At 40.5% G+C, this 16,184-nt stretch overlaps 1 protein-coding gene across 2 annotated transcripts in view; it reads left to right on the top strand.

The window, feature by feature from the left end:
- Positions 1-16,184, top strand: part of ythdc1 (YTH N6-methyladenosine RNA binding protein C1) — a 93,561-nt gene that overhangs the window by 35,087 nt on the left and 42,290 nt on the right. The window contains exons 4-5 of one of the 2 annotated variants that reach the window (XM_073066018.1): positions 12,092-12,494; positions 16,046-16,144. In XM_073066018.1, coding sequence (XP_072922119.1) covers positions 12,092-12,494; positions 16,046-16,144 — 502 coding nt within the window. The remainder of the gene's footprint in view (positions 1-12,091; positions 12,495-16,045; positions 16,145-16,184) is intronic. The other variant, XM_073066026.1, reaches the window with a different exon arrangement.

The raw sequence follows: 16,184 nt of genomic DNA, 5'->3' as shown, positions 1-16,184 counted from the left end.
CCCTGGAATGAGGAGAGATTTAATGGAAGTACAGTATACAGAATTATGAATAGTATAGATGGTGTAAATGCTTAAGAGGAACCTGAGGCGTTCCTTCTTCATTCAGGTGGGCGCGATTGTGGAATGAGCTGCCAGCAGAACAGGTGGATACAGGTTCGATTGCAACATCTAAAAGAAATTTGGATAAGTACATGGATAGGAGAGGTATGGACACCGGGGTCCATGTGCAGATTTTAGGGACTAAGCAAAGTAGCTTTTGGCATAGACTAGGGCAAAACCTTAGCATTGAAGTTAGCGTGATACCATTACAGGTTGGGTCGTCGGGAGTATATTTCCCAATGAGATCCATGGGGAGTTAGTACATCTTCCTTGCAAACGTGGGTTTCCCCTGGGTGCTCTGGTTTCCTACCAAAGTCCAAAGACCTACCGGTTAGTAGGTTAATTGATCATTGTAAATTGTCCCGTGATTAGGCCAGATGCTGGAAATTTTGAGCAAAGTGCTGAAGGAACTCTGCAAGTCAGGCAGCATCGGTTGAGGGGTTTAGGCTTCATCAGGACTGGAAAGGAAAGGGGAAGAAGCCAGAATAAGATGGTAATGAGAGTTGGGGAGCTTTATCTATCATGTGCATCAGAACAGTTGGTTAGAGAGACTGAGAAACACAGTGGATATGACAAAATTGCATTCATTTGGATGGGTTGAAGTCTTTCTATTTTAATGAAAGAAATTGCCGCCAAAGGTCATCCATGAATGAGGGGAGAGTCAGATTTTTGGATTATTTGGCTCTTTTCAAGGGAAGGTAGGACCTGCAGAGATGAAACGGTTTGCATCTGAACTGGAGGGGGACTATGGGGCCCTTTTCTGGTTGGCTGCCAGTGACTAGTGGTGTTTCTCAGGGGTCAGTATTGGGGCCGCTACTTTTCACTTTGTCAGTGATTTAGATAATGCAGTTGATGGCTTTGTGGCAAAGTTTATGAATGATACGAAGCTAGCTGGAGAAGTGAGGAAGCAGTGAGATTGCAGCAAGACTTGGACAAATTGAAAGACTGGTCAAAAAATTGGCAGATGGACTACAATGTTGGGAAATGTATGATAATGCATTTTGGTAAAAGGAACAATAGTGTTGACTGCTATCTAAATGGGGAGAAAATTCACAGGTGCGGAGGGACTTAGAATTCCTTGTGCAAGAAGGCACGAGGAAAAGAAGGCAAATTCAAAGTATGAGGGACATAGATAAAAATATGCTCACAGACTTTTCCCCAGAAAGAGGAGTCCAATACTCAATAAGAGTTCAAAGTGTGTAGGTTTATGGTGAGAGAAGATTTAAGATTGAAGGGCAAGTGGTAAAGAAGTGAAATACAAAGTTGGCATGTATTTCAAGGGGAGTAGAATATAAAAACCAAGGAATTGATGAGGGTAGGGGAGTGGATGTGGTCTACATGGACTATTTAGCAAAGCATTTGACAAGGTCCCTCATGAGAGACTCATCCAGAAAGTCATGAGGCATGGAATAAGTGGAACCTTGGCTGTTTGGATAAAAAAAAATTGGCTTAAAGGAAGAAAGCAGAGTGTAGTTGTGGAAGGAAAGTATTCTGCCTGGAGGTTAGTGAGTAGTGGAGTGCCGCAGGGATCTGTCCTGGGACCCCTGCTATTTGTGATTTTTATAAATGACCTGGATGTAGAGGTGGAAGGATGGGTGAGTTAAGTTTGCGGATGACACGAAGATTGGAGGAATTGTGGATGGAGCTATAGGTATGGATGGAGCTATAGGTGGTTGAAGGTTACAAGAGGATATAGACAGGCTGCAGAGTTGGGCAGAAAAATGGTAGATGGAGTTCAATCCGGTCAAGTGTGAGGTGATGCATTTTGGAAGGACAAACCAGAAGACTGAGTACAGGATTAATGGCCAGTTACTTAAGAGTGTGGATGAACAAAGGGACCTTGGGGTTCAAATCCATACATCCCTCAAGGTCGCTGCACAGGTTGATAGGGTAGTTAAGAAGGCCTATGGGATGCTAGGCTTCATTAACAGGGGGGTTGAGTTCAAGAGTAGAGAGGTCATGCTGCAACTCTACAAATCTCTGGTGAGACCGCACTTTAGAGTATTGTGTTCAATTCTGGTCACCTCATTATAGGAAGTATGGAAGCTATGGAGAGGGTGCAGAGGAGATTTACCAGGATATTGTCTGGATTAGAGAACAAGTCATATGAAGCAAGGTTAGCAGAACTGGGACTTAGGGCATAGGTACAAAATGAAGGGAGGGGAGTTTAGGGAAGACGTCAGGGGTAAGTTTTTTTATGCAGGGTTGTGAGTGCCTGGAATGACTTGCCAGGGATGGTGATGGAGGCTAAAACGTTAGGGGTATTTAAGAGCCTCTTGGACAGGCACATGGATGAAAGAAAAATGGAGGGTTATGGGGTAGTGCTTTTTTTAAAGGATTATATGGGTCAGCAGAACATGGAGGGCTGAAGGGCCTGTACTGTGCTGCAGTGTTCTATGAAGATAATGCTGAAGTTTTATAAGACACTAGTCTGGCCGCACTTGGAGTATTGTTAATAGTTTAGGACTCTATATCTCAGAAGGGATGTGTTGTCATTGGAGAGAGTCCAGAGCTGATATCCGGAATGAAGGAGTTAACGTATGAGTAACATTTGGCAGCTTTGGGCATGCACTTACTGGGATTTAGATGACTGTGTGGGGATCTCTTTGAAACCTACTAAATGTTGAAAGGACTAGATAGGTGAATGTGGAGAGAATGTTCCCCTGGTGGGGGTATCCAGAACTAGAGGGCACAGCCTCAAAATTGGGTGACCTTTAAGAACAGAGGTAGGAGGAATTTTTTAGCCGAAGAGTAGTGAATCTGTCGAATGCTTTGCCACAGACTGTGGTTGAGGCCTAATGTGAGGATATTTAAAGTAGAAGTATAGATTGCTGATTGGTTGGGGCATCAAGGGTTATGGTGAGAGGGTAGATGTATGGGGTTGAATGGGATCCGGGATCAGCCATGATGAAATGGCGGAGTGGACTTGAATGGTTGAATGGTCTAATTCTACTCCTATGTCTTTCTGTCTTCTGGTCTAACCCTTAGGAGGTCTAACCCTTGTGATTGAGTTCAACTTGAAATTTAATAAGGAGAAAGTAAAGTCTGAGGTAGCTGTATTTCAGTGGAGTAAAGGAAATTACAGTGGTATGAGAGAGGAGTTGGCCAAAGTAAATTGGAAGGAAATGCTGGCAAGGATGACAGCAGAGCAGCAAAGGCATGAGTTTCTGGGAAAAATTAGGAAGGTGCAGGATAAATGTATTCCAAAAACGAAGAAATACTCAAATGGCAAAATAGTAGAATTGTGTCTGACAAAGAAAGCCAAAGCTAATGTAAAAACAAGAGAACATGCAATAAAGCGAAAGTTAACAAGAAGATAGAGGATTGGAAAGCTTTTTAAAAACCTATAGAGAGCAACTAAAAGCATCATTAGGAGTGAAAAGATGATGTAAGCAAACAATATCAAAGTGGATAGTAAAAGAATTTTCAAGTATGTAAAAAAAAAAGAATGATGAGAAGTTAATATAGGACTGCTAGAAAACAAAGCCAGAGAAATAATAATGGGGGACAAGGAGATGGATTAAATGAGTATTTTGCATCAGTCTTCACTGTGGAGGACACTGGCAGTGTGTCAGATGTTGAAGGATGTGAGGGAAGAGAAGTGAGTGCAGTTACTATTACAAAGGAGAAGGTGCTCAAAAAGCTGAAAGACCCAAGGGTATACAAAGTCACCCAATCCAGATGAACAGCACCCGCGGTTTCTGAAAGAGGTAGTGGTAGAGATTGTGAAGGCATTAGTAATGATCTTTCAAAAATCATTGGACTCTATGGTGCCAGAGGATTGGAAAATTGCAAATGTTGCTACCCTCTTTAAAAAAAGAGGAAGGCAGCAGAAAGGAAGCTATTAACCAGTTAGCCTGACCTCAGTGGTTGGGAAGATGTTAGAGTCAGTTGTTAAGAATGAGACTATGGAGTACTTGGTGACACAGGACAAAGTCAGCATGGTTTCCTTAAGGGAGTATCTTGCCTATCCAATCTGTTGGAAGTTCTTTGAGGAGATTACAAGTAGAATAGATAAAGGGGATGCAGTGGATGTTGTATATTTGGACTTTGAAAAGGCCTTTGACAAGGTGCCACACATGAAGCTGCTTACCTAGTTAAGAGCCTATGGTATTACAAGAAAGTTACTGGCATGGTTAGAGCATTGGCTGATTGGTAAGAGGCCGTGAGTGGGAATAGAAGGATGCTTCTCTGGTTGGCTGCCATTGACTAGTAGTGTTCTGCAGGAGTTGGAACTGCTTTTTATGCTGTATATTAATGATTTAGATGATGGAATTAGATGGCTTTGTTGCCAAGTATGCCAAATGATACAAAGATTGGTGAAGAGGCAGGTAGTGTTGAAGAAACAGGTAGGCTACAAAAGGACTTGTTCAGATTAGGAGAATGGGCAAGAAAATGGCAAATGAAATACAGTGTTGGAAAATGCATGGTCATGCACTTTGGTAGAAGAAATAAATGTGTGGACTATTTTCTAAATGGGGAGAAAATCCAAAATCTTTGATGCTAAGGGACTTGGGAGTCCTTGTACGGAACACCCTAAAGGCTAACTTTCAGGTAGAGTCAGTGGTGAGAAAGTCAAATGCATGTTAGCATTAATTTCAAATGGTATAGAATACAAGAGCAGGGATGTGATGCCAAGGCTTTATAAGGCATTGGTGAGACCTCACCTTGAGAATTGTGAACAGTTTTGGGATCCTCTTCAAAGAAAATGTGTCTGGCGTTGGAGAAATTTCAGAGGATGTTCACAAGGATGTTTCTGGGAATGAAAGAGTTATCATATGAGGAACGTTTGGCTCTGGGTCTGCACTCGCTGGAACTAAGGTTGAGACGTGGAAAAGATGTTTCCCATGGTGGGGGAGTCTAGGACAAGAGGGCACAATCTTAAGATACAGGGGCGTCCATTTAAACAGAGATGCAAAAGGTTTCTTTATTCTATTCTAAGGGACCAGATATGAGTATTTGGATAGACCTGGACTGATTAGGGATACTCAGCATGGCTTTATGCATGGTAGCTCATGTCTAACCAATCTTTGAAGAAGTTACCAAGAAAGCTGATGAAGACAAGTTAGTGGACGTTGTCCACATGGGCTTCAGCGAGGCATTTGACAAGGTCCTGCTTGGGAGGTTGGTCAAGAAAGTTCTGTTGTGTGCCGTTCAAGATGAGGTAGTAAACTCGATTAGACATTGGCTTTGTGGTGGAAATCAGACATTGGAAGTAGATGGTTGCTGAGTGGACGTGTGTGACTCAGTGAGTGCTGCAGGGATTAGTGCCAGGGTGATGAGCTTAGAGTGTGGGTCAGTACATGGAACTACAATATTGTGAGCATTACCGAGACTTGGTTGTCACAGGAATGGCAGCTGTATATTCTGGAGTTTAGATGTTTCAAATGGGACAGGATTGGAGGTATAAGAGGTGGGGGAGTGGTATTACTAATCTGGGATAATATGATAGCTTTCGAAAGGAAGCTTGTCATAAAGCAGTTGTCTAATGTGACAGTATAGTTGGAAGTTAGAAACAGGAAAGGAGCAGTCACTCTGAGGAATATTCTGTGGACATCCCCAATAGCAATGATACTGAGAAACAGATCAAGAAGCAGAGTTTACAAAGCTGCAGAAATCAAAGGTTTTAAAGTTACATTTAATGTCAGAGAAATGTATACAATATACATCCTGAAATTATCTTTCCTCGCAAACGTCCAGAAAAAGAGGACTGCCCCAAAGAGTGAATGACAGTTAAATGTTAGAACCCAAAAGATACTGGTGGAGGGGACGTCGTTGCTCTTCTGCTGCTTATTCGTGGTGGGGGGGGCTGGGGGGGTATCTTTGCCCCCTTCCCCTCTTCTCCTCTCTGTCTCCCCCTAATAAGGGGAAAAGGGGTGTCCCCATTTCACAGTGAGAGCGGAGACATAACAAGCAATTTGCTCATTTATGATATAAGTCCATTCTGTTGCTGCTTCTGCCTGTCTCCAGAGCCATGAAATCCCAGAATCCTAAAGGTGAGCTAGGGCATATTGAATAGCAGGCAGTCATGAGAGCCCGAGAGCGGGTCCCATTCCCGCAAAAAAACCGAAGTCAGCATGTAACTCCAGGTCAGGGTCTTCAAAAGAACGCTGAAAGGGAAAAATAAAGATATTAAAGATAGAAATAGAGCTGTTTCTGAAGATGCAAGCTAAGGAGTCTCCTAAACTCCTCTTGTGTTGCATGAGTGATTTCAACTTCCCTAATATTGATTAACACCTCCTTAATGCAAAAGGTTTAGCTGGGGCCGAATGTATTAGGTGTGTCCAGTAAGGATTCCTGATGCAAAACGTTGAGTGCCAGGCCAACTGGAGGCCACACTGGATCTGGTATTAGGCAATGAACCAAACAAGGCGATAGACCTCTCAGTGCGTGAGTATTTTGGAGATGCTGATCACACCTCCTTGACCTTTATACCATAGCCTTGGACACGGATAAGAACAGTCAGTATGAAAGTATTCTAACTGCTGGAGGGTGAATTATGATGCTAGGAACTTGGGAGCTTAAACTGGAGGTGGATGTACTCTTAAAAATGCAGAACAGAAATGTGGAGGCGAGTGGGAGAGCATTTTGGAGATGGTGATCACAATTCTATCTCCTTTACCTGGAGAGGGATAGGAACAGACAAGGCATTTAATTGGAGTAAGGAGAAATATGAAGCTATCAGGCAGGAATTTGGAAGCATAAATTGGGAACAGATGTTCTCAGGGAAATGTATGGATGAAATGTGGCAAATGTTCAGGTGATATTTGCGTGGAGTTCTGCATGGGTACGTTCCAGTGAGACAGAAAGGATGGTAGGGTACAGGGACCATGGTGTACAGAGGCTGTTGTAAATCTAGTCAAGAAGAAAAGAAGAGCTTACGAAAGGTTCAAAAAACTAGGTAATGATAGAGTTCCAGAAGATTATAAGGCTGGCAGGAAGGAGCTTAAAAAAGAAATGAGGAGAGCCAGAAGGGGCCATGAAAAGGCCTTAGCGGACAGGATTAAGGAAAAGCCCAAGGCATTCTACAAGTATGTGAAGAGCAGGAGGATAAACCATGTGAGAATAGGACCAATTAGGTGTGATAGTGGAAATGTGTGCATGGAGTCTGAGGAGGTAGTGTGACAGTGGAAAATTGTCTTTGGAACCGGAGGAGATAGCAGAGGTACTTATTGAATACTTTGCTTCAGTATTCACTACGGAAAAGGATCTTGGCGATTGTAGGGATGACTTACAGCGGACTGAAAAGCTTGAGCATGCAGATATTAAGAAAGAGGATGTGCTGGAGCTTTTGGAAAGCAAGTTGAATAAGTTTCCGGGATCGGATGAGATGTACCCCGGGCTACTGGAGAGGGAGGAGATTGCTGAGCCTCTGGTGATGATCTTTGCATCATCAATTGGGACAGGTGAGGTTCCGGAAGATTGGAGGTTTGTGGATGTTGTTCCATTATTCAATGCCCAGGGAATTATAGACCAGTGAGTCTTACTTCAGTGGTTGGTATTTGATGGAGAAGATCTTGAGAGGCAGGATTTATGAACATTTGGAGAGGCATAATATGATTAGGAATAGTCAGCATGGCTTTGTCAAAGGCAGGTCGTGCCATATGATCCTGATTGATCTTTTTGAGGATGTGACTAAACACATTGATGAAGATAGTGCAGTAGATGTAGTGTATTTGGATTTCAGCAAGACATTTGATAAGGTACCCCATACAAGGCTTATTGAGAATGTAAGAAGGTATGGGATCCAAGGGAACATTGCTTTGTGGATCCAGAACTGGCTTGCCCACAGAAGGCAAAGAGTGTTGCAGACAGGTCATATTCTGCATGGAGGTTGGTCACCAGTGGTGTGCCTCAGGGATCTGTTCTGGGACTCCTACTCTTCATGATTTTTATAAATGACCTGAATGAAGAAGTGGAGGGATGGTTTAGTAAATTTGCTGAGATGATGCAAAGGTTGGAGGTGTTGTGCATAGTGTGGAAGACTGACAGAGATTACAGCGGGACATTGTTAGGATGCAAAACTGGGTTGAGAATTGGCAGATGGAGTTCAACCCAGTTAAGTGTGAGGTGGTTCATTTTGGTAGGTCAAGTATGATGACCGACCAAATCTTGTATTAATGGTAAGACTCTTGGCAGTCTGGAGGATCAGAGGGATCTTGTGGTCACTCAGAACTGCTGTGCAGGCTGACTGTGGTTAAGAAAGCATCAATTGTGGGATTGAATTTTAGAGCAGGTAGGTAATGTTGCAGCTATATAGGAACCTGGTCAGAGTGCTGTGCTCAGTTCTGGTTCCCTCGCTACATGAAGGATGTGGAAGCCATAGAAAGGGTGCAGAGGAGATTTACAAGGATGTTTCCTGGATTGGGGAGCTTGCCTTATGAGAATAGGTTGAGTGAACTCAGCCTTTTCTCCTTGGAGCAATAGAGGATCAGAGGTGTCCAAGATAATGAGAGGCATTGATTGTGTGGATAGTCAGAGGCTTTTTTCTAGGGCTGAAATGGCTAGCACAAGAGGGCCCAATTTTAAGTTGCTTGGAAGTTGGTACAGAGGTGATTTCAGGGTTAAGTTTTTTACGCAGAGAGTGGTGAGTGCGTGAAATGGGCTGCCGACGACAGTGGTGATGATGGATACGATTGGGTCTTTTAAGAGGCTCCTGGACAGGTACATGGAGCTCAGGAAAAATAGAGGGTAATGGGTAACCCTAGGTAATTTTTAAGGTAAGGATATATTTGGCACAGCTTTGTAGGTAGAAAGGCCTGTATTGTGCTGTAGGTTTTCTATGTTTCAGGAGCACCTGCATAGTGTTCTGGATAGGTTTGTCCATTGGGTCAGCGAAAAAATGGGCGGGTAAGGGAACCATAGTTGACAAGATATGGAAAATCTAGTCAAGAGGAGAAAAGAAGCATACTTAAGGAAGCAAGGATTAGAAAGGGCTCTGGAGAGCTTTTTAGCCCATGATTTTCTCCTGACCTTTAACCTACTCTAAGATCATTCTAAGCCTTCCCTTCCACATAGCCCTCCATTTTTCTTGGACAGAATGCACTTTAAGGATAGTGAGCTTGGCCTTTTCTCTGTTGACTGACGAAGAATAAGAGATGACTTGATAGAGGAATACAAGATAATAAGAAGCATAGATTGAGTGGATGGCCAGTCTTTTTCCCAGGGCATAATTGACTAATACGAAGAGTAATTTTAAAGTGGGTTTTAAAATTTTAAAGTGCAAGTATAGGGGGTGATGTTGGAGGTAAGTTTTTTTTTAACACAAATCAGAGCATGGAAACCCCTGCTAGGGGATGGAGGCAGTATTTGATATATTAGGGAGATTTAAGAAACTTAGATGAGCACACAGATGATAGAAAAATTGATAAATATTTAAAGGATGAGATTGCTCTTACAGTAGTTTAAAGGTTTGCACAACAGTATGGTATGAAGGGTCTGCACTTTGCTATAATGTTCTATGTTCTGATATTTTGTAAATGGTGAGATTTAAAGGGGTTGGTGTTTAGGCAGCATGACTTGGAAATTCAGGATAGATGCAAAGACATTTCTTCACACAGATGAAGTTCATTTACACAATATGTTATGGAGTATGATTGATGTATTTAAGGTAATGAAGTGGAAGGGAAATGCCAGAATTTTTTAAATTTTAAAAGCAAATTTTATATATATTAAAACAACATTGAGCAAACATCTTTTGTTCTTGCTGTCATTCATTCAATATATTCAATAGTTTTAACCATATAACAATTACAGCATGGAAACAGGCCCTTCTAGTCGGTGCCGAATGTTTACTCTCACCTAATCCCACTGACCCGCACTCAGCCCATAACCCTCCATTCCTTTCCTGTCCATATACCTATCCAATTTTTTTTTTTAATGACAAAATCGAACCTGCCTCTACCACTTCTACTGGAAGCTCGTTCCACACAGCTACCACTCTCTGAGTAAAGAAATTGCCCCTCGTGTTACCCCTAAACTTTTGCCCCTTAACTCTCAACTCAAGTTTGAATCTCCCCTACTCTCAATGGAAAAAGCCTATCCACGTCAACTCTATCTATCCCCCTCATAATTTTAAATATCTCTAATAAGTCCCCCCTCAACCTTCTACGCTCCAAAGAATAAAGACCTAACGTGTTCAACCTTTCTCTGTAACTTAGGTGCTGAAACCCAGGTAACATTCTAGTAAATCTCCTCTGTACTCTCTCTAACTTGTTGACATCTTTCCTAAAATTCGGTGATCAGAACTGTACACAATACTCCAAATTTGGCCTCACCAATGCCTTATACAATTTTAACATTACATTCCAACTCCTATACTCAATGTTTTGATTTATAAAGGCCAGCATACCAAAAGCTTCCTTCACCACCCTATCCACATGAGATTCCACCTTTGGGGAACTATGCACCATTATTCCCAGATCACTCTGTTCTACTGTATTCCTCAATACCCTACCATTTACCATGTATGTCCTATTTTGATTAGTCCTACCAAAATGTAGCACCTCACACTTATCAGCATTAAACTCCATCTGCCATCGCTCAGCCCACTCTTCTAACTGGTCTAAATCTCTCTGCAAACTTTGAAAACCTACTTCATTATCCACAACACCACCTATTTTAGTATCATCTGCATACTTACTAATCCAATTTACCACCCCATCATCCAGATCATTAATGTATATGACAAACAACATTGGACCCAGTACAGATCCCTGAGGCGCACCACTAGTCACTGATCTCCAACCTAACAAACAGTTATCCACCACTACTCTCTAGCATCTCCCATCCAGCCACTGTTGAATCTATTTTACTACTTCAATGTTAATACCTAACGATTGAACCTTCTTAACTAACCTTCTGTGCAGAACCTTGTCAAAGGCCTTACTGAAGTCCATATAGACAATATCCACTGCTTTACCCTCGTCAATTTTCTTAGTAACCTCTTCAAGAAGTTCAATAAGATTTTGACCTTCCACACACAAATCCATGTTGACTGTTCCTAAACAGACCCTGTCTATCCAGATAATTATATATACCATCTCTAAGAATACTTTCCAGTAATTTACCCACCACTAATGTCAAACGTACAGGCCTATAATTGCTAGGTTTACTCTTAGAACTTTTTAATAATACTTTTAAAAACATAGGACTATTGCCATGCATGTGTCTTGCCACTCCAGTCCCACCTACTGGGTGATACACCCTTTCAGTGTTTGAGCGACCTTTCTACCCCTTCAATGATGCAAGGAGCCAAGTGAATCCAATGAGAAATGCATAATAGAGAATTAGATGGGTTCTATGCCCACCCTTACTGAACTAGCTTTGTTCAATTTTCAGGAATTACCCCCTTTTTTTCATGGGGTCTCTCTTTTGTACCATCGTCATTATTTCATGCCATGCCATATGATGACCCCTGCCATTATTAGCACTCTTCAAAGATTGTGTGGCACCAGTGGTCACACAACTAGCACTTGTGATGTGCATCAGCTGCTCATACAAACATCCGCCACTTGCTCCCAAGGCTTCATGTGACCCTAATCGGGGTGTGGTGGGGCCTAAGCTGGTTCTACTCCTTGCCCGTGGGTGACTTGCAAGCTAGTGAAGGGAAGGAGCGCCTTAACCTCCTTTGATAGAGACATAAATCCACCATGTTACACATCTCTTGCATAACATCTCTTGTTATACGTGTGAAATAAGTCAGTGATACAGACTTCAAAGTGCATGTTGACTTTGGTTGAACCAAGGAGAAAAATTGAAAGAATAATTAAAGGATTGTGATCTTTAACATTCATTTGATTAATTTTCCTCTGTCTTAATGCTTCCAAACCGATATTTTCAGTTCTGCAGTATTTGACCACTTTAATCAATTTGTATTTGAAAGTAATATACTGATGATTAATACTTAATCTGCATAGATACATAATTTGTGTTTGCTCATGCTTTAATATGAAGATGTCTATTTAACCAAAATTCTATTTTTTAAATGCAGAAGGCTTTGAGGAATATCGAAGAGAGTGTTAAAATGCATCGATCAGGCCATTCTTCTAAGGAGGAGACTCATTCTGATTATCAATCAGAAGTTGAGATTGATTCTGATGGCAATGCTTCTTCTGAAGACCATGACAATCAAGATGAAGCTGTAGATGAGATTAGAGCCGAAGATGATCCTGAGGAAGAGAAGGAGGGAGAGGAGGAGGAGGAAGTAGAAGAATATGAGCAGGATATGTGTGAACAAGATGATTTCAGAGAAAGAGATCCCAGAGAAGGCAAGGAGGAAGGCCATGAGCAGGATTATGATACAAGGAGTGAAGCCAGTGACTCTCAGTCAGAATCTGTCTCATTTTCTGAAGGAGAGTCTGCCACCAGATCTGCTTCTCTTTCTGATGCGTCAGGTAAATTCTGTTTGGTAACTTTATCGTATACTAGTCACTTATAAGATAATATACTTTTCCAATATGAATGCAATGGCAAAAATATAGTATGAAATCCAGTGTATAATCTACTTCCTTTACCATTTGTATAAACCACTGTTCATATCTAATACAGGTTTCCCCCGCTATCCAAAAGTAGAGCATTCCTATGAAACCTTTCGTAAGCCGAAATGCTGTAAAGCGAAGAGGCAATTCCCATTAATTTATATGGGAAAAATATTTGAGCGTTCCCAGACCCAAAAAATAACCTACCAAATCATACCAAATAACACATAAAACCTAAAATAACACTTAACATTTGGTAAAAGCAGGAATGATATGATAAACACACAGCCTATATAAAATAGAAATGTATGTACAGCGTAGTTTCACTTAGCTGAATCGGGAAGATTTAGCCAAAACTGATTTGTAGAAAAAAGTCAGCACATACATGCATGCGCACACACCTGCCCGCGCAAGGCTTCACGGTCATGGTAGTCTTTCTCCGGGTAAACACAAGTTTAAAGCGGGCGCCTTTTTTCGTAAAAGCGAAAATCCTCTTCGGATTTCTTTCATTTAGCGAAAACAGCTACCAATGTCTTTCATAAAAGCGAAGTGGCGTACAGTGAACTTTCATGAAGCGGGGGACACCTGTATACTAAAAGTGATATGTAATAACATCAAAGTGAATGGTTTAATATTTTGTTGTTTTGATGCTAATAGTCTGTTGTGTTTGGGCATTTTAGCATTTAACCAGCCTGATGTTCTAAGAGTGAAGAATTACTGTGTTAATACTCTCGATCAGTAAGCTGGTCAAATATTCTGATCTAGAGTACTGGACAGTTATATCAGGATAAATCATCCAGCACAAATTTAACCGTACATATTTAGATTATTACTGAGAAATTGAATGTTTATGCATTTTAACTGAAGTGTTTTGGGAGAGTGGCAAGTTTCCTGCAGTATGTATTTGCAAAAGGGATAGCCAGAAATGTTACAGTGGAGATTTAGTGAACAATGTTTGGTTTAAGTGTCTGATTAATAATGTGCCAAATTCACCTATGTTTCTGAATCATCATGCAACACTTTTTCAAACAGCAAGAAGACCATAACTATTTATTTTAACTTTGTAAGTTAGACTTTTAGTTTCAAGGACCTTTTTACTGGTGTTCTATGTGGTTGGGAATTGGAGGCCACCTGGCATTAATTCCCCCCTCCCCAGAAATTATTCCAGTTTGATTTTATAATAGCTATGCTTTGTGTTGTACTTGACATGTTCATGTAACCATATGAATGCGGATTATTTGAAATGGAGAAAAGAGTAGACAGTTGTAAACAGATCTGGGGAAAAATTAAAGTTGTAGTACAGCTGTCTTTCAACATATCCACTTTCTGATCTATATAATTCACTTAAATAATCTTTTTCTGTGCTATTAAATTGTGAACCCTTCAATATTTTAAGTTTAATTCCTCGCCCACTGCGTTAGACTACAAAACATTCAAAATTAGTGGTAGGCAGTTAGCAGACAAAAACCAAAGGGATGTTATTAGATAGGCAAATGATGAGGATTTATCAAATGTGTAATGATTTTAGGGGGTTGAAAATTTTATTCTGGCTATACAGATCATAGCTCTACATTGGTACCATAGTAGTAGTCAAGGCTACACATAAAGTTGGTCGCTTTAAATTTAAGATACACAGATGCACACACTTGGGGTAGCTTCACAATGATATGAAATGGAATTTTATTTACAAATTGAGAAGTCACAAAAATAAAAATTTGACTGGGTTACAGTAGCCTCTCTAAATGATTCATTAAATTTCACCAGCAAGCTATCAGATTTGATTTCTTAATTAAGCCATCTAAATTACACTGTTTTAGATATTGGCAATATTTCTTCATTTTCCTTCCAGCCATTTTCCCCTATTCCTTTAAAGGTGTTTATTTCTTTTTCAAAATTATAGAATCCTCACATTCAGGAATGTCATAGTTTTGCATAATTACCTTTAACCTTTAATTCCATCACATTGTTAAATACTTCACTTCCTACTGCAATGACATGCTGTTTTTTATGTTGGGCCACTTTAAAAAGCAGTTAAACACTCAGCTCTAGTGGAACAATGAACTGGTAGAGACAAATACCTTCTTTTAGACATACATGCACAGGCAGAAAGTTGAAAATTCTGACATACTTGAAAATACACCATATCAAAGGGAAAAAAAGCTATAGGAATCTAGAATTAAATGTGAGTTGCAGTGAATTTTTAATGAAAAGGTATATTTGACTCTAATGCACTTGTTAAGGTTTCTAGCTAAGTGGCTATGCTGCTTGGTGACTGAATGTAGAGCACTGCTGATCCAGTATTAATTGTGGCCAAATTTTACATCCTCAGTCTGCAGTACAGTTGACTTCAGATTAGTGAGTAATGTCCAAGTCGAATTCCCGATTAAAAGATAAATTTTGGGTGTAAAGTCAAATAATCTGTATATTTTTCTGTAAGGCATTAGCTCTTGTGTCAGTTCTAAAAGATTTGTATAAATCAATGTTAGTCCAGTTGTGAGAATTGGGAATGGAATAATTTTTATATTGCCCACGGAGTATTGGCATGAACATTGAAAGGTATAGCTCCCTCTACCTAGCTCCATCTAGATGCTTCATCTGAATACTTATGATGCACCATCAATAACTGTCGGAGACAGGAGGCGAACGATAGGCTTTTATTAGCAGCAAAACGGAGCACGGCATCTCGGAGACTGAGGGGGGAGCAGTGCCTCCAATCGCCTTTATACAGGGGTCTGTGGGAGGAGCCACAGGAGCAGTCAGCAGAGGGGCGTGTCCAGACAGGTATACATAGTTTACCACAACTTATTGGTGTGTAAGTTCAATGCCTTTTCCACATGCCTCCCATTATAATAAGATGGTTTTGTGTTGTGGTTGAATGCCCACAGAGAATGAGATCAAAGATGTTCCTTGCATTGTAGTGGATGGTGAACTTTCATGTTAATTGTTCTTTGGTACGAGAGCAAAAGATGTTGGGGAAATTTTACAGAACAGTGCCTGGGTAGCAATTATTAAATTGACCCTGGAACCATATTTAACACTCAAAGGATCGAGAATGAGGCATGCTTCCATTCTATTCTACAAGCAGTGCTGTTTTTCACACTATTTAAAAAAAAATTATTGATACAATATTGATAACAACATTTATCATTGATCTTTTCAACTTGAGGACATTCCACAGGTGTTGCAAAGGTTGATAAATTATTTCTGAGTGTACAATTTTGCTTCAGATCACTTATCTGGATTCAACTGTACTTTTACAAAATTATGATGTTGCTTCATATGTGCTTGATAGCAGAGAATGGATCCCAGAACAATATGGTTCAGTTACACTCATACTGCTGTATAACAACCTTCAGCTGGTTCAGACTAAATATACTGAAATTTTCAACCCCCATCATTCTTACTGCAATCTCAATTATTTCCAGAGTGTAATTAAATAGAATTGTTACAAATTAAATTTTCTTCAGACAATGAGACAGATAAAAAGGAGAAGAAAAAGCGATCTAGAGACATTTCTCCAATTGTATTTGATAGGAGTGAAAGTTCAGCATCCGATTCATATGCAGGTATGTTTTGTGTTTCATTTGGAACTTGTTGTGCTTGGAG

Source organism: Hemitrygon akajei, chromosome 2, assembly GCF_048418815.1.
Source record: "Hemitrygon akajei chromosome 2, sHemAka1.3, whole genome shotgun sequence".
In the NCBI taxonomy this organism is placed as follows: domain Eukaryota; kingdom Metazoa; phylum Chordata; class Chondrichthyes; order Myliobatiformes; family Dasyatidae; genus Hemitrygon; species Hemitrygon akajei.
This window is presented reverse-complemented; position numbering and strand designations above follow the sequence as displayed.